This window comes from Poecilia latipinna, unplaced genomic scaffold (genome assembly GCF_001443285.1).
Source record: "Poecilia latipinna isolate Pla-1442-1.1 unplaced genomic scaffold, P_latipinna-1.0 Scaffold340, whole genome shotgun sequence".
Taxonomy (NCBI): domain Eukaryota; kingdom Metazoa; phylum Chordata; class Actinopteri; order Cyprinodontiformes; family Poeciliidae; genus Poecilia; species Poecilia latipinna.
Genome location: NW_015112956.1, coordinates 94,037 through 112,265, shown reverse-complemented (window position 1 = coordinate 112,265; position 18,229 = coordinate 94,037). Strand labels below are relative to the sequence as shown.

Below are 18,229 nucleotides of genomic sequence, written 5' to 3'. Positions count from 1 at the left end.
AAATAGAATATATTTAAAAACCGGGGAAAAAAAAATTTTTTCAAAAAAATTTTGGGTTTTCCCCTTTTTTTTTTTTTTTTTTTTTTTTTTTTTTTTTTTTTTTGTGATTTTGTCTGTGAAAATGTCACCATGATTTGCAATAAGTGCCAGTGCTTGCAGACCAGGTTTGCTCCATTCTAGACTTACACAAAGTCATTTAGAGGGCCACATGTTGCCTACTAAGCAGCACTCTGGTGACCCCTAATATTGATAAAGCAAAGTGCATTTTTTAAAATATAAAAGCTTGTTACATTTATGAAGTGTTGTTGCGGTTTATGATGCACCCCAGTTTGCGTAGATAAAACTGTATACATAAACAGTTTACAGTATAATAATTGATTACTTTTGTTGATGGTCCCCATCTCTGGATTTTTGTTCATATTTTATAATCACCTGACCATCTTGGGTTAAAGTTAAATGCTCAACAGTTTATAAAGGGCTCCATCTAATGTAATGGTTATTAGCTGAAACAATCAGAAAGTTGATCTTACTGCCATCAGGTGAATCCACTTCAAACATTTCTCATGCTGAAGTGAGTGAATCTTCAGCAGGGTAGACAGAGTGACTGCATAGTGTAACATGACACTAATCTAGGATCATAACTCCGACACTTGGTAGCATTTGCATGCCATTTGTTGCACTGGAGCGCGTGGATGGGGTATGTGGTGTTTGTAAGACGCTTTGCTCATGTCACGGAAAATTTCAACATAGTAAAACTATATTCCCAGTTCCACCATTAAAATGCGAGGTCTATGCACAATACAGCAATGGGAATATGAACATTATAAATACTTTGAAAATAGCCATGAATAAATTCTCTCCACAGTCCCTACAAAAGCTGAAGGTTTGCACACCCATAAGTGCAGGATTTACTGCAGGGCTGTAGGATTATTTAAGCTCAGTCTGCCCAGACCGATTCCCAGGAGGACTCTTTAAACATCCAAGGGAGTGTAAAGTGAAGTACATCTATCGTTGATTAAAAAACGTTCATGTTACTGCTGTAAATCAGGGCAAGTTATATTGGCTTGATAATATTATTGCAGCGACCGAGACGTACTTCAAGAATAGTTCTGTTATTGGACGTTTTATTTTTGGAAGAGTTGGCTGCCGTTTCTCTAACATAATCAAACTGTTCACACACTATAACGGTGACTGCTACTACAGGACGTGTGTTTAGTTTGTTATGCTGTTCTTTTTGGGGGTTTTTTAAATATCTGAACTTTGCTGTTGCAGATCTTGTCAAAAAGATTGAGGAGCAGAAGGGCGAAGCAGAGCGACAGCTGAAGGTTTTGAATCGACAGATGAAGGTAAGAAATCTGTGACGTGGCATTCTGCTTCGGTTCAAAAGTTCAACTAATTGTTGTTTGCTGCTCCGGTTTGGACCCATTTGAATGATACAGGTCATAAAATATTTCACCGTATTTCTATAAAGACTGATATTTTCGGAAATTCAAATGCGCTACATGTACAACATCTTTCTTTTCCTTGTTCTACCTAAAAGTGGGAATCAACCAAACTGTTCAGCCTTCTTTAGGAAATATGTATTTTCACAATTATAAGATAATAGTAAGGTATGCAGAATTCTTTGTTGAGTTTATATATGTGCCAACAATTCATAAATATCATCTCAGAGTAAATGGGTCATATCTGATATTCACCTCAATGCATTTGGTCAGTTAGATGAACTCTGACACCTGACAAGATGCCAAAGGTCACCGGAAGTGAAGGAAACTGTGAAAATAGAAAAGACAGAAGGGTGAGAAAAAATTAGGTTAATCAAAACTCGTGCTGTTACGTCACATGTTTTCCTTACATCATTTAACCCGCAAAACATTTTAGGTCTTAATGTTTTGCATAAATATCAGATGCATAAAATAGTTCGACACTGACACAGTTTTATGGAAATCAATATTTCAAAGAAACACTGTTTTTGGTGTCACTTGGAGGTCAGGATGATTTCGTTTGGCTTGTTTTTTCCTCTCTTGTCTTCATGCCAACATAAATCTTTCCACTGAGCTCTGGTCAGACAGCATTGTGCCGCATGTTAGCAGAGTTTTCCAAATCCTTTTCGAAGTTTAGGTGGTGAGCGATACTGTTTCTGAAAAAATTGACTTGACATTATTTCGAGATGCAACAATGAGAGATTTAGTTATTAAATTTGTAAGAGCCAGTGCATATTTTACCTGATTTCTAATGTTCTAGAAGAAGTAGAATTAACAACAATGACTTTTTTTTCTAGCCCTTTCTAGCAAGCAGAAGGCTTACCTTGTGAGAGAAAGATTAATGTGAAACAACAAAGACAAAATGATACAAAGTTGACATTACGAGTTGCTTTTAATCTACTGCTAGCACAGTTGGCATTAGTAAAGTTTCAGTCTCCATGTGAAATCCCAGGAAGATGTAAATCCTAACATCCCAACTGAAATGTCCAAAAATCTGTCAACATTTCCAAATCTATCATACTCCATAACAGAGGGAGGTTAAAAGTTTAAAGGAACTGAACAGAACAACGTTTCTGTAACATGTTCAGCCTTCCTGGAACCCGCTAAAGCCAGCTATGACGCAACGTCCCAGTAGACGGTTTGAACTCATGTCTGCTTTTCATGCCCAAAAACATCTGCGAAAGGAAGAAGGTCAGTGTGACACAAATTACCAACCTTTAGCAGCCCGAGCGGCTAACGAGCTGATCTTGATAAAACATGGGCTCTGTGTGTGGAGACAAAATAATCTCATGCAGTTTATTATCCAATGGATCTTGGCGATCAACTGCAAACTGATGGAGACTAAAGTATTGCAAAATGTTGTAAATAATGTAAATTGAATGCACACTCTTATTATTACATTTTGTCTTAAAAATGATTAAATAAGCAGATGAGTGGTGTTTTATCCCCATGTGAAAGGACTGTGTCCGTTTTGTTTTGCTCAGTCCTGACATATAAAAACACAACAGAACAATTCAGATTATACCTACTGATAGCAGCAGGTCTATAGCAATTATGAATTGATACAAAAGGATCGTCTGTGACTGAAAAAACTGGCATGTTTTGTAATGTTTATCTGTATAAAATTAAAGTTATTCCAAGAATAATTCAAACAGATTTTCTTCTACTTCATTCTGTGGTTTATAGTACTTTGAAACAGTTCAAGAAATGTGGAATAATGTTGGTGTTTTGTAGGTTAGTAGCCCGGTCTGGACTCTTGTCATATCAGAGCGCAACATTAATGGCTGTCCCATAACACGCGTCAGGCACTATAACAGAGCCATGTTTCCAAATGAAACTTTAAATGTAACCTTTCTTGGCTCAGAACCATCACAGAATGGAAATGTGGATAGTGGTCCAACAAATGAGTACCATTATTATTATTATTATTTTAAACAAATGAACAGTTTAGGACTTAGGACCATGGAGGAAAGGAAGTGTTCAGTAAAAGTCCAAACAATTTGGGCTGTGTGATGATATGAGGTTGTATTGTTGTTGTACTTGGCAAAATTGTTGAGATTTTTTGCAGAAAATTCATGGACAGATTTCCAGTAAACATCTGGGAACAGTTTTTTAGACAGTTGAATGTAGAGAGATGGGTTTTTGTTTTGTCTTTTTTTTATAACTTAATCTGACACTTATAAATATAAAATATGATTTAAATGAAAATAGAAGTTTTATTTCTTATTTGGAGAAAGCACCATGAGAAGCTTGTTATCAACTTTGCTTTAACCAGAAAAGCACAAATTAGAAATGAATTGGCCAGTTTTCAGTCACCAACAACCTAATGATTTGATTTTAGCCCATTCTTATTTCTCTTTAAAAAGTATAAATAGCAATGTACTTTTAAATGACAGCAAACAGTCTGCTCCTCTACTTTGTGTGATAACACAATTCTAGTAATATTTCAAAACAAAAATAAAATGCCACAGCTGACATTTTAAACTGTATTTAAGCATATTGCATTAGCATTTTGTGTAATTAGCACAGCGGACATGTTTAAAATGACAGAGCTGACATTTTACGCTGTTTTTAGACATCTTGTATTAATTAGCATTTTTGCATGATTAGCATAGTTAGCACACTGTGATAGTAGACCCTTAGGCTAGCTGCTGGATGTCCTTAAAAGTTCCAACTATTTCTTAGGCAGCCAAGTTTCTTCTTTTGTTGTTCAGGAACAACAAAAAAACGGGCTGAATCTGTCAGCGGATGTAAATCCATCACATGCTATTGGCTAATGTTAGCTTGCAAAGTGTCCCTTGCAGATTGAACTGAGCTATTTGCTAGAACAAACCAGACCAAGTTTTACTTTGCAGGTTGTAGCAGCTTCATAGAAAGTACAATTTTCTAAAAGCCTCCTAAACATTTTCTGTCTTCATTTTTAGACCTTAGCCCAAGTTCCTCAATCACTGATCAGAAAAATGTTAGATTCTTCTGATCGGAGTCAGTTTAGAAGAAAATCGACCCATTCTGGTCGTCAGCTATTTTGTCAGTACAGCTTTTTATTTTAAAACACGATGTGAAATTGCAACAACAGCTAAAGTTTAGCTTTTCGTCTTATGGAGAGAGTTTCATACCTAAACTATAAGCAAATGAAACAAACTTAAACATATACAGCATTGCTATTTCCAGATTGGAAGAATAATTGCTTTTAACATTTTCATCTTAAATGTCAGATTTGGTGTTATGTGGATGCTACAATCACTTATGATTCCTGCAAAAGGATCCAGACAGAATCCTGATAGATCTTTCATGCACAATTCATGATAAAATCCCAAAGGGTTTATAATCCTGTTTAATCAGCCAAGCATGGCAGCCTCAGACCTTTAAAATCCTGAGATTCATCTCTTTTCCAGATTGTTTGAAATAGTCTTGGCAGATGCATTTAAGCCGACCTTTATCATAGGAAGACAATTTTTTTCATGCATTTAGGGACCCTAAAGAATCATTGATACTATTTTTAACATACTGTTAATAAGCAACATCCTTTTATTTATTTTTAGGCTTCAGTTTTGGGGTGCTTACTAGCGATCAGTGACTCTCGGCTGTTTTTTTTTATTTGCCCCTGTGTTGTTGTTGTTTTGGGTTTTTTTTTAAATTTGCATAAATTAACTGCTGTGCCTCAACCTGTGCTGATCCATGTGTTTATGTATTTAGGAGGAGAGAGAGGAATGGCGGCGCTTTCAGGCAGACCTCCAGACAGCGGTGGTGGTGGCCAACGACATCAAAGTGGAAGCTCAGCAGGAGCTGCGCGCTCTCAGGAGGCAGCTGCAGGAGGAGCAGGACCGCAGCGCGAAGCTTTCTGCAGACCTGCAGGCCATGCAGGGAGTCAGGTACTGCCCACCGTTTCCATCCCCCTTATGCCCACCCAGCCATCTCCTTCCAGCCCCCTCAGGCACCAGGCTACAGCTCCTTTCTCTCTGAACGTACCAGGATGTGACATACCTATCAGAGTCCTGCCAGATCTCCCCGCAGCAACAGTCTTTAGACAAGTGGTCCAAATGATCCCGACTCGAAAGAAACTCTTGCTCAAGAGGTTCCCAAATTTCCTGTTTGATCCTAAGAGAGGATATGTTTTCATCGGAGGCATAATTGAGAGCTTCGGTGTTCGTGTTCCTGGGATTTGGCAGACTCTGTAGGTCAATGAGCCATCTCCTGCAGTTTTATTTTCCCTCTGTATTTTTTACTCCTCTCAAAGCTGCTGCCCTTTCTGTTTCCCTCTTCAACATGTATTATGATCTGTGGCAAACATTCGGACTTCACACTCGAAACACGTTACATGTGAAAAAGTCATTGCAGTTTTATTATAGGCATATTTAAAGTGCCAAATTAATTTACCTTTTCACATTTTTTCACAATAAACCCAAAAAATGGATCTTATTTGGTGTCATGTGTCAAACTCAAGGTCCACGGGCCAAATCTGGGCCGCCATAACTATTTATATGGTCCTCAAATCCAAATAAATAGAACTTCAAGATAAGTCATGTGCTTAGATGTTACTTATTTAGTCAAATCAGTTTTTATTTATATATTTCAAAATTATGTGAGTGTGAAAAGATTTCCAATATTTGATTTTCTGAAGTACTCATTGAATACAGAGAAAGCTATACTACTTTTAGTACTTCAATAGATCATTTTATTGCACTTTAATTTATTCTGCTACAACCAGCTATTTGAGGACATCCATGATCTTGGTGTGGCCTAAAATGGAAATGTGTTTGACACCTAGTGCATAAATGTGAATGAATATGATTTTTTTTCCCTACACTTAAAAATCTGAAAGAAAACTTTTTTTGTCTGTATTTATACTCGGATTAAACAACATTTCAGTGGACTTTATTTAGCAATTAGATACTTTTGAAGGCAGTTGGTTGGACAAAGAGTAAAGTACCACCTTTTGCATATTTTTATAAAATATTTCAAAACTGTGTTCCGTTGTCTTTTCACTTAAAAATGACGAGCTACTTTTTGCTTGTCTAGCTGACCAGATCCCATTGAAATATGTTGAAGTTGTTGTAGCGTGACAAAAGGTGAAAAGGTTCTAAAATAGTTCTTAAATTTTAAAACTGAGGATAGCTGTGGTTTATGTGTGATTTACCAAAAGAGTCCTAAAATTCCAAATGATAAAACCTTAACGGTGGTTTGTTATATTATCATCATCACTCCGGATGAAATACTTCTTTATTATTTTAAGCACTTTAGCATGTTCAAAATAATAATAAATAAACGATTGCATAAGCACGAGATACAGATAAGTACCCGTGTATTTAGTTTCTGGTATTAGACCACATCTCAATCACCAAACTTTCCCCAAGAAAAGCTGTTGTGCTGCGTCCGCTCCCCTCCTCCATCAGCTGATGTCTCTGTTAAAGACGTCCGTCTGACGAGCCCGAAGCCCAGGTGAGTTCTCAGCCAGCCTGCCGCTCCCCGCCTTGTGTGCTGCCAACGCTCACTGACCTTCCTCTCTGTGTTTGGCTTCATGCTGCTTCTTCAGCCTGTCTGACTCTGTCTGCTTCTCCATACGCTGGCTGACTGCACCGTTAGGGCTACCATTCCTTCCCGGTTTGCTCTCTAAACATGTGGATCAGTTAGATTGTATCTGGTGCCACCTGCTGTTGTTTTCGATGAATAACACTCCTACTTTTTTTTTTTGATGGAAAAAGCAGGATGATGATGATGATGGCTGCACTGGCATGACTTGGACTGAACTCATGCTGTTTTTAACGACACAGATACATATCCATAGCATCTCCATCACAGGGTGATCTGGCTGTATGAGTGACTGTTTTAATCTTATGAGGTGTGCATGGAGGAGTTGAGGAAAAATATGCCCAGAGGTCTGGCTTTTTAAATGACACGAAGAAGCAATCATGTGTTTGTTTGTTTGTTTTTAAAGTAGACTTTCTACATCATTCATTTTTAATTTTCTTATCTTTTTCTTTTCAGAATCAGCACTGGAGCCACTTTTGACACCAAGACGGCAGTGGAAGGACACTAGAGAGTGACCCTCATCTCAGCATCATGTGAAGACAGTGTTATTGTTGCACTTCTATTTTATGGAAACCAGCTTTGTTTTGACTCACTGTGCAGAAGGACGTTCGGGCCTTCACGGCTTCATTTCTCCATATATGGCTAAAATATTTTGGGGGACTTTTTAAATGAGAGTATTCTATTTTATTTTCTCACTGAATTTTCTCGTTTTGTCTGGACTGTTGGGTTCTTGTGTTGTGGACGACTTTTTAAATGAAATCTTTTGTGCCTTTGAGAAATTGGAGAAGATGGAACGGCCTGTTATGGTGAGGGGTGTAACAAATGCTGAATTTTTTAGGTTCGACATAGCTAGGAATTTCTATCACTGAATTTGCAACTTTGGAAAATGGCTAAATCTTGCTTCTAAATGCAAAAGCAAGGAGATAAAATATTAAAAATAAATAAATTTTGTAATATTTCCACATCCCTTTAGGAAAAATATAGAAGCACTGCTGTTAGAGGATGTTCAGTCTGTTGTTTTGCCTTTTGGGAGCAAAATAGAAAACATTATGTATTACTCATTCATTTAAACAACTATTAACACAAAGTTGTTTAAATGAACCATTAATTGCTGGAATGGTTCATTCCTGGTTGCACATGTAAAACACCTTGCATAATATTAGCTTGTGATATGAATTCCAGGAATTAACCATTACGTGCGTTACGTTTTGGAGCAGATTAACTGTGATGTAGCATCTCTGCTAGCAGGTCTCTGAAGAGAGAATCAGTGCAGCTGTGGTCAGCTTTCTGCCAAGGGCTGCAGGTTTGCGCCGACAGTGTAAAACACCGGAACTACCACGCTTTTCCTCCTCACGTGAGGAAAAGCGTGAGCTACTTTGTCCTCACGCTTTGAACCGTGCGGCTTGTAGTCTGGTGCTGCTTTTCTGTGGATTTTTCTTTAACCACCAGGGGGCTCTTTAGCAGGAAGTGTATCATTGGAAGTCAAAATTGGAAATCAAAGAAGAACACGCTAATTTTCACTTAGAACAAGCACATGCTAGCAGCAGGCATGACAGAGAAATTTCTTCAAACTCATATGATGCAGCTTTTAAGTTGAGGGCTGTCGATCTGGCAGCATGTAAACTCGGCGTGAACAAATCCATGGTTCAGCGTTAGAGAAGCAGGGCTGCTTCCTTAATAAATCCAGCAGATTTATTTATTATTGCGTCCTTATGGAAAACCAAGAGCGGCGGAGATACCAGTGGATTATAGCGGCTTATATATGCATGTTTCCAGTTTTGTTTTGTTTTGTTTTTTTCAAAAAAATTTGTAGGTGCGGCTTATAAGTATGGTGCGCTCTATAGTCCAGAAAATATGATGTTCTAATATTATAAGATCATAATATTAGCTTGTGACGTGAATTTTATTCTTCTTTTGAATTAAAAAAAAGAGGTAAGTTCAGGTGTGGCTATTGGTGTTTTGACTGCATTACCAAAATCCAAAAGTTTGTACATTTAAAACTATAAAGTACCAGAACGTGGTAATATTTACAAGCAAAGAGGAATAATCAGCCAGTCTGAGTCTTTTGAAATGGCTGGATATCTGTGTTATTTGAGTCCATCTGAACCAGAACCTCAAGGTTCTCCTTTGCAGAATGAAGCTGCAAACAGCGTAGGGTTGACCACATCTGCTGCTGCTCACGTCCCGCCCAGGAACAGAGCGTGTCATGGAAATCTTCACTATCTGGGGTAAAACAGAGCCGCACATTAACCGGTCTGAGCGCGACTTGCCAGTGGATAATAACCTTAATTTGCTAAATTAAAGTAGCGCAGTAATTTGTTTTAGAAATCCAAATTACAGGGTAATCCAATAGTTTTCATAAATCTTCATCAGGATTAAAAATGTCAAAACTATTTGGTGTAATTCTTAGTGATCATGGTTTTGCAGCAAAGGAAAAAAAATCAGACTGAACATCCTCCATCCAGGAGCTTTAAGGATCTCTTTTTTTGTTTTGTTTTGTTTTTTGCTTTTATCTTCTTGTTACTGTTTTTGTATAAAATACGTCACTGACAGCTCTTTCTTAGTCTTTCTTCTGCTATTCAAATGGACTGCAGTTCATTTTTCTAGCCCTAAGATGGCGCTGTGGATCACATATTGACACTTAATTAGGCATCTCAGCTTCGAGGTCTCCCATGTTTTACAGTTGTGTAATTTTTTTGTTGGTAGAATTATTTTTACATGCAGATGTCATGATGCCATGCTGCCAATGTTAGATGTAACCGTTAACGGCGTACTTCTGGACCAATCGAATTGTCTTAAAATCAAAATTTAAAGTCATAGACCAATAAAACTGTGTTCCCGAAATATTTACATCACTTTCAAATATTTATATTCTATACTCCCTCTTTTTTTTGCAAAAATCAGAATTTAATATATTAACCACACTGACCTTTTCTAACCTTTAGCAGATTCCAATAAATTACAAGCTTTATGTGTTTATGTGTAAATATTTTCCTCACCTTTGGTTTAAACTCTTGGAGAGCATCACATACCAGAGTTGTAGAATTATACTGACAGTGCGTGTGAAACATGAGGTCCTTTTACAACCCAACTTTAAAAAGCCATATCATCCAAGCCGAGTGAGCGGTACTGGTGCTCGAGTAAGTTAGGTTATATAAGAAAAGATGAAATGTTTGGAAAAATCTTTTTATGAGGCTGAGCATTCCTGTTCATATTGTGATAATTTATTTTGCCGAGGAAGGACTTGGCTGTTTTTTGTTTTGTTTTTTTCTGTATGTGAAGTTTTATGTAAATGTCTGATTGTTATTCATTAGGTGAATAAATAAACAAAATGTATCCAGCCCCATGGCTTTTATTTACACATCATACTGGTCTGTAGACTCATTACGGTGGCAGCATCATAATGTGGGATTTCTTCACTGATCAGAATTGGTGAGAATATGGGGAGGAGGGTTTTATATACAGGACGGCCCAGAAGAAAACCCGTAAAGTCTGAACTAATGTAAGCGACTGAGCTGATCAGTCACAGGACTCTGATCCAAATCCAAGTTGGAATCTGTGCAAGATTATCGTTTTCAGATCTCCATCCAGTCTGACTGAGCTCAAGTTATTATTTTTTTTTGCAAAGAATTGGGTATTTTTATTTTTATTTGTTAAAAAAAATAACCTGAAGGATTTGCAAGTTTTCAGGTGTTTGAATGCTCATATCATCTCATTAGTAAATTTAGAACACGTTTTTATTTCAGAGCCTTCATTCCTACTCATCATCAGGACTAACATGGAAGATTTTGGATCAGAAACGGACTGCATCCCCCTTCCACCACCATAAGCAATATGTTTTGCTCGAGTATATGCAAGAAATTGTGTTTCTTGTGTCTGTCAGGTCCCAAGGTGATGACGGGCGAGCGTTGAACTCCGACGGCGGCGGCAGCCAATGGTGCGGCATCTCCGTGATCCCTGGCACGTCTCCCGCCGACACCGGCGAAGATGCCAGCTCGGAGCCCGGAGCGACCGTCAAATCCCTCATTAAGTCCTTTGACACCGTTGAACAGAGTGAGCACCAAGCACACGCAGACACAAGCAGTGGCCAGGCCGGCCGTCCCGTCACATCGGTGTAGCTGTAGAGGAGAACAGCTGACGAGCAGCTGTGGTCTCCAGCGTTCATGTCTGTCGTTTCTCAGCTCGTCAGGTCTGGGCTGACTCCTGGCAGGCTGCATGGGTGAGGGATGGGGGACGGGAGCGGAGGCCATTCTGGTGTTTGTCAGGAAAATCATTTGGCGGAGGTCAACATATGAGATGAGCTGCAAGACCGGGACTGATTAGCTGTTTTAGTAAATGTTTTTTTTTGTTTGTTTGTTGTTTTTAGATGGTTTCTCATAGGATTCAGCATTTAAACACAAATCTGGAAAGAGTGGCATGCATTTCTATTCAAATATTTTGCATACCCCCCGTTTCGCTGCACGTGTACTAGGGTGTTTTTACCAGCTTTGCACTTTTACAGATATTAATTTATGGCCACTTTATTTGCAAAAAATATCCTTAAATGTCTTAATGTAGGTCAAAGTAATAAAGTCTGTGATCATCTGACTGGAGGACCTTGTGCACCACATGGCCGGTGGCAAACTCAGAAATTGGACTTTAATGTTCACTTTGAACTTATTACTTTTTTTATAGCTCTCTGTCTGGTTTATACACGGCATGACGAATACAGAAGCAGTGCTGTCTGCAGCTCCTCCAGAGCTACCATGGATCTCTTGGTCCCAAGCAAATTTTCTGGGGTTTTACCGGTCCCAGTTTTTGGAGTCAGTGGTTCTCCTTTACATGTGCAAAACTTATGGTATTATTTTCTAACTGCTTTAAACGTCTCCACATCTTTCTCCCTGATCTGTTCTTTAATCTTAATGTTGCTCTTTATTCACTGTTTTGCTGCTTCTATACCAAACGTAAGCTGTGACACCACAGCCTTAATGAAAAACAAAAACACACTCTGACATTGATGGTGGATGTTACAGATGGACCATGTCACGCGGTTCCGGTGCTTCCCACCCCCAGAAGCCCTCTGAGTGGGATCCCTGTGCGCACTGCACCAGCTGCAGCCGTCTCCCCCATCCAGGTACCTAAAACCGCAGCCTGCATCCAAAAGTCACATGTAGGATTTGGTGGAGGGGAGCTTGGTTTAGACTTTTTTTTTTTTTTGTCTTTCTTTTTTTAGAGGCATTCCTACATTAAGCCACTATCAAAGACGCTGGAAAAAAGAATAAATCACGGCGAGTTCGCTCATCCTCGTGGTATGTAACACTCGGTCCAAATCTTATTTAATCTGCCGTTCCGTATCCGATCGGTTGTTGCATGGCATAACGATCTGGTTCTCTACAAAAAATATGGAATTGAGGCTCCTGTTCACTTTTGCTGTACAATTCTGGATAAAATCTTCTCCCATAAGCCAGAAATCTAATATCAATCATAGATATTTTGACACAGCCAGCTTCTTCAGCAATGACCTTCCATTAAAGGCTCTGACCAAACCAGGATTGCACTTTGACCTTGCGCTGGTCTGTGGCAGGAAGCCGGTCAGAGTGAAGGAGGACATGCAAACAGCAAGCAGAAAAAAAATCCAGTCAGCCAGCCCTGTCCTCACCCAGAGAGCCGACCATCAGATTTTGTTGTGTCCTGGTGAAATTTACATGTTCATTCAAATCCCTTTGGCTCTCACGCACGATGAAATGGTTGCTTTAAGCAAAGTTCTGCTGATTCAACATCCTCAATGAGAAATACAATGAATACGGACAATCAACCAACTTCTGCCAGTTTCTCACTGACTTTCTCCACTTCCTTCTAGAAAAACACGTTTAATTTAAATGCAACTCTGAAAATTATCTTAAATGTGTCACGGTTGATTTGTTTCCAAAGCCTCCCCTGAGGAGCCGCCGTAGGAACATAGTTTCCTGACTGGAAGCAAACATTTCCAGGATACGCTCTGTTTTCGACTTTTTTGTCACATTCTTCTGCATCCACATCCGTCTCTTCGCGTCCTTTTGATTCCGCAGATAAGTTGTCAGGTTTTGGCGAGGACCTGAAACCAAACAGCCTCATGAGGAAGAGCCCTTCGCTGGAGAGTGTAATCAAAAGCCCCATTTCCCTCAGCAGTCGCACCGCATCGTTCAGCTACAGCCGAGGAAGCAGCAAACTCAGGTATCGTCATTTGGATCTAAAGATGAGCTTGGAGACACAGGAACAGCGTGATTACAAGGAAAGCACTAAAACAAATTCAGCTTCTTTCTCACTTTAAAAGTGTTTGAAACATCCAACTCTTAAAAAAAAAAAAAAATATATATATATATATATATATATATATATAATTATTTTTTTTTATTATTTATAAACACTAGCACCAAATTTATTGGCATCCCAACATTCCTGTAAAGATAAATGACATTTTTTTTAAATTCCTTTTTTCCTATTGAAGTGGATCAAAGTTCCAAGCAACTTGCATTCGTGACTTTCTTGGATCTAAATGTCGTGTGACGCTTTGACCTTTTTCTTTTTAATCACTCTTCAAATTTTAAGACGTCCAAACATGCCACTTATAGACGAGAGATGCATACTTGTGGAAAAGGCTTAAAGAAAATAGCGACCTTGTTAAAGTAACAATTAAAATGTCTAAAATAGCTGGAAGTTTATCAGTAGGTTTTGGATAACGACTCAGACGAGAATATTTTTGCAAAGAAAGATGCTCCAAGATCTCTGCAGGCGCTGCGCTGATTGAATGGCATCACAGAAATGTTTGTTCCTGTTCGTCAGATAAATTAAAAGCAATTCCTTCCTTCTGGGATTCCCCCCCCAAACAGAATAAATGTTACATTTTCAAATAAAAAAATAAGTTCAGTGGAATAAAAGATACATTTTTTAAAAAGTTTTTGCCAATAATTGTGAGAGATGCTGCTAAGCTAAGCTAAACTGTGAAAGCAGTGTAATTGTGTGCCAAACCGTTTGGTTGTTTTCAAATGGATATATTTACCTTTTACAAATTTCATAACATTTTTCCCCTTAATTATTGTTGTTGTTGTTATTATTATTTTTGCCTTCAGGAATCATCAAAAGTAAAACTCCATCACTCCAGCATCTGGATATCCTTGAGTTACATTAGTAGATGTACTTTTATGTGTTACAGTCAGGCAGTAAAGCTGGTTAAAACCATCATCTCTTTGGCCCACATGAAGGAGAACGCCATCTTCCATCTTCTACTAAAACTCGGCCAACATTATGAAACTCTGGCTGCAAAGACACAAAAACCTACCAGTCCAAATCTGATATTATTGCTTTACTAAACTCTGTATTTAGCATCACAGCGATTTAGTCACTGACGTAATTTCTCCACAAATATCAGCTGCATCTGTCACCATGTTTAGGACGTTTATTGTTTATGTGAGAACCGCTGCGTTATTATCGATTATATGTGCAAATCTGGAGAAATTTAAAATGGCAAAAAAAACAAAAAAAAAAACATGTCCGCTTCTAGCGTCGCACAGCCTGAAACGGGAAAAATAATGAATTCAACAGCAGAGCCGCAGTGACGTGTGAAATGTTTAAGCATGCTGAGTGGAACGACCATGTCTCGTGTTGTTCCCATGGCCTCCAAACCCCAGGGAGCAAGTCCCTAGAATAATATTACAGATAGACGTTAAATCTATCCGTCATGCATAGGATTTCTTTCCGTACTGCTCTGCAACTGTGCGCGTTGTGCATGACTTTCTGGAAACATTTGAGTGTGGGACCATAGGGACATGGGGGGGCCAGGCAGTAAAAACGGGCTTCCACTCTGCACTGACATGGCCGCCGTTCCAAGTGAAACGTGGCTCCGCTCTGAACTCTAAAACAAATAAACGAAACTACAAAGAAGCTCCGGAATCATCATGATGGTGCAAGATAAGATAATTCCCTCCAGTAATGAAAAATTGCAAATCAGAGGAGCTTTTTTTATATAGCAAGAAAAACTAGTAAATGTGTTTTTCCTTTAGAGCAGCACTAAACACAGATTTTGAACCTTAATTTTCTCCTCTTTTCTACTTTCTGGACTTGTAAAAAAGTTTAGCTGCCTTTTCAGTTTAAAGTTTTTTTTATTAAAGCAAATCTATTCTTCCCTTAAAACTCTCCTAAATCACACTCTCAGTATCACTGATAACCTAGAAAAACACTCTGATCTTCCAGGTTATAGAATCAGAATCTATATAAATAAAGTTGGCACATCTCATTTTCTCGACAACAGACGATCCCTCGGTAAAGTTTTTTTTTTTTTTTACCAGGCATGCTGATTTGTTCCCACGTATCAAATTTTCTTCTACTAGAATCCATTTGCATTTGTTTTCCTGTACACCCTGCAGCTCTGAGCTTTGCATTTCATCTAAATAATATAGTTAATGTGCCTCATTTAAGTTTGAGATTATATGTTTTAAAAAAAAACAACTTTTGCTGTTGCATAAAAATGTTTAACCATGTGATCTTTTATTTTTCTGGTCCAAACAGAGAAGAACTTTTGAAAAGGAGAGATAAAAATCATCTAGTAGTTCTATGAGAAATCTGAGAAGAATCAGATGTTTGTTTGTATTTTTTTTTTAATTGGGCCACAAATAATAAAATTTGTTTGCACAACGCATCCATTGCTCTGATCCGTCATAATTTTAGCTGTCTGACCAGCTTTGATTAGCAGGCTTCCTCCACGTACACATAAATAACTGTGGGACAGTGGAGGAACTGAACTAGATATCGCACAAGTTGTACTCCAGATGACATCTCTGCTCTCTCTCCCTCTCCTCTGACTGCGGCCCGCGTTCCCCTGGTGACAGTGTGGAAAGAACGGACCCCTTGGCCGCTCTGGCGCGGGAGTACGGAGGATCTAAGAGAAACGCTCTACTGAAGTGGTGCCAGAAGAAAACAGAAGGCTATCCGGTAGGGATCACAGGCCACAGAACGCTCTCAAACATGAGACGTGCTCCACACACTTTCACGCCCAGCTCTCCTTCACGTCTACATCTGACAGTTTGATTTTTAGCCTTCACTCCCCTGGTTTTCTTTTTTTTTTTTTTTTAAAGTGAGCCGACACCTCCCGTTCTCTGCTTTATATTGCATGACGTGATATTGTTTATTCTGACCCCAGGTACTGAGGTCAATCTTTATTTATTTGTACCTTGTTTTTGGCAATCGCTGGGTTGCACAGCCGGAACGGCGTACTGTTGACCAACCATTTAGCTACTGGCGTCTCACATCTCACTGGTGTAAATGGCTTTATCCCAGTGTATTTAGACGAACAATTATTCAGATTTTTTTTCACTTTGCAAAGAATATTTAGTATTATTTCCTCTGATAACCTTGAAAAGAATCACAGGGAACTACCATCCGAATACACATGATACAGGGTTGAAATCCTTGAATTTCACTTCGGTGTTTTCAAGTTTTGGAAAGTTCTTGACTTCTGCATGAAGTTCTTGCAAGTGATTGATGTTCGACCTGCACAGTTTTGGAGCAAAGTGCAATGCAACGTTTGGTTCAAACCCTAAATTTGGACAATGTTGTTTACAGTGGAAACCAGATATTTTCATACATTTAATTAAAAAAAATCATATATACTTATAGATTATTTCTAGATTAACATATTTGCATGTGCATGCTTGTTTATTTGTTTATTTGTTTATTCATTCATTCATTTATTTATTTATATTCAGTCACATTCAATTACTATAGACTATAGTCGTTTAATCTCTGGATTATACGACAATTTCAGGCCTTGAATTATGAAGTCGAATTTCTTTTAACTCATGTTGGATATACACAGCATGTTAACAACTGAAGGTAACGTAGATACTTGGTAGTGCCAGAAAATGGCGCTATGTGCCCGGAAAACACATAATACTTCCCCTTTAATCTACTTCTCAATAACTGATCTGTTGGTTTTCACACTTTCTGGAATCAGCAGCAGAAACTGAATTTGGTTTTTCGTTGGAGGAGTTGTGACCTTTGCTGTGATTTAAGTTCATGACATTTTCTTTCAGAAGTCAGTTCTCACCCCTTTTGCTTTCTCAGCTTCTGCCCTGGTGTGTGTGCAGCAGCTCTCTGCTGCTCTGAAACGAGTCGCGTTCCTTAATACTTTAGACCGTAAGCATCACTTATCAGACCAGGCGGTCTGAAAGTCTGGGGATGGACAGCCGTTCTCTCCAGAACGGACTGATTGCCGATTCGCCTCTTGCCAGAGTTGCGGTGGAATGATTTGGATCAACGCATGTTTATGTGTTAGAATGGCCTAGTCAAAGTCCAGACCTGAATCCAACCTAGATTCTGTGGTTGGATATGAAAGTTCATGTTTATAAATCTTGCAGAGAAGAATTGACTGTTTTTTGTTTTTTTTTTATCTGCCAGGCTGTTAAAAAATGTTCAGGTTTAATTGCAGAGAAAACTGATTATGAGAAATCAACACAATCATAAAATATATTTTAAGCATTTTTATAAAACCTCATGTTATTTTCCTTCCTCTAAGGAACACAAATCATGAACTCATTAGTGTTTTTCACTTTTTTAAATCATATAAATAGTAATGCAATACTTTAACATTTCTGGTTGTAATGGTTCCACGAATGGTGGAATAAATATTTGTTAGGCCACAGAGCCAAGTGCTGACATTAACCAAGCCCAGTTTCTCCCCTAATAGCCAGTTTAAGGAGCCCATTATGCCCAGTGGGATTACAGATTAGCCAGTATAATCACTGTGCTAAAACGTTTTTCCTGCACGCAGAGGGGCTGCAGACTCTGGATCTGGAAGGAAAGGAACGACTACAACCCTGTGTGCATTCTGATGAAAAATACGACAAAGCCTCTTTTTTTTTCTTCTTAAAATCAATTGTTTTATGTGACTTTTCCATAGAAAGATTCATAAGTTCTAAATATAGATTCAACTTTTCCAGCGAGAGATTGAGTTATTGAGTGATGTGAGACGTCGATAGTTCTGACTCCTGGAGAACAATGCTGCTGAACTTTGAGCCGCCCTCCCTCTATCTCAGCTGACTTTCAGGTCACAGTTTGCTCTGCTGGTGAAAGAGGCACTGAGGAGACACTCTGAAACCAGAGCTGATGGCCCGTCTGTTGGGTGGATAAAACCAGTGACTTTTAGACACAATCAGTGGTTTGAACAGTTTTTAAAGGCCCTTAAAGGTTTGCTGAGATATGCTATA

At 38.6% G+C, this 18,229-nt stretch overlaps 1 protein-coding gene across 5 annotated transcripts in view; it reads left to right on the top strand.

Moving 5' to 3' along the window:
- Positions 1–18,229, top strand: part of specc1 (sperm antigen with calponin homology and coiled-coil domains 1) — a 107,872-nt gene that overhangs the window by 57,059 nt on the left and 32,584 nt on the right. For all 5 annotated transcript variants that reach the window (XM_015035620.1, XM_015035621.1, XM_015035622.1 and 2 more), the window contains 7 exons: positions 1,273–1,346; positions 5,178–5,353; positions 10,894–11,063; positions 12,023–12,123; positions 12,223–12,298; positions 13,058–13,202; positions 15,854–15,956. In XM_015035620.1, the coding sequence (XP_014891106.1) occupies positions 1,273–1,346; positions 5,178–5,353; positions 10,894–11,063; positions 12,023–12,123; positions 12,223–12,298; positions 13,058–13,202; positions 15,854–15,956 (845 nt within the window). The remainder of the gene's footprint in view (positions 1–1,272; positions 1,347–5,177; positions 5,354–10,893; positions 11,064–12,022; positions 12,124–12,222; positions 12,299–13,057; positions 13,203–15,853; positions 15,957–18,229) is intronic.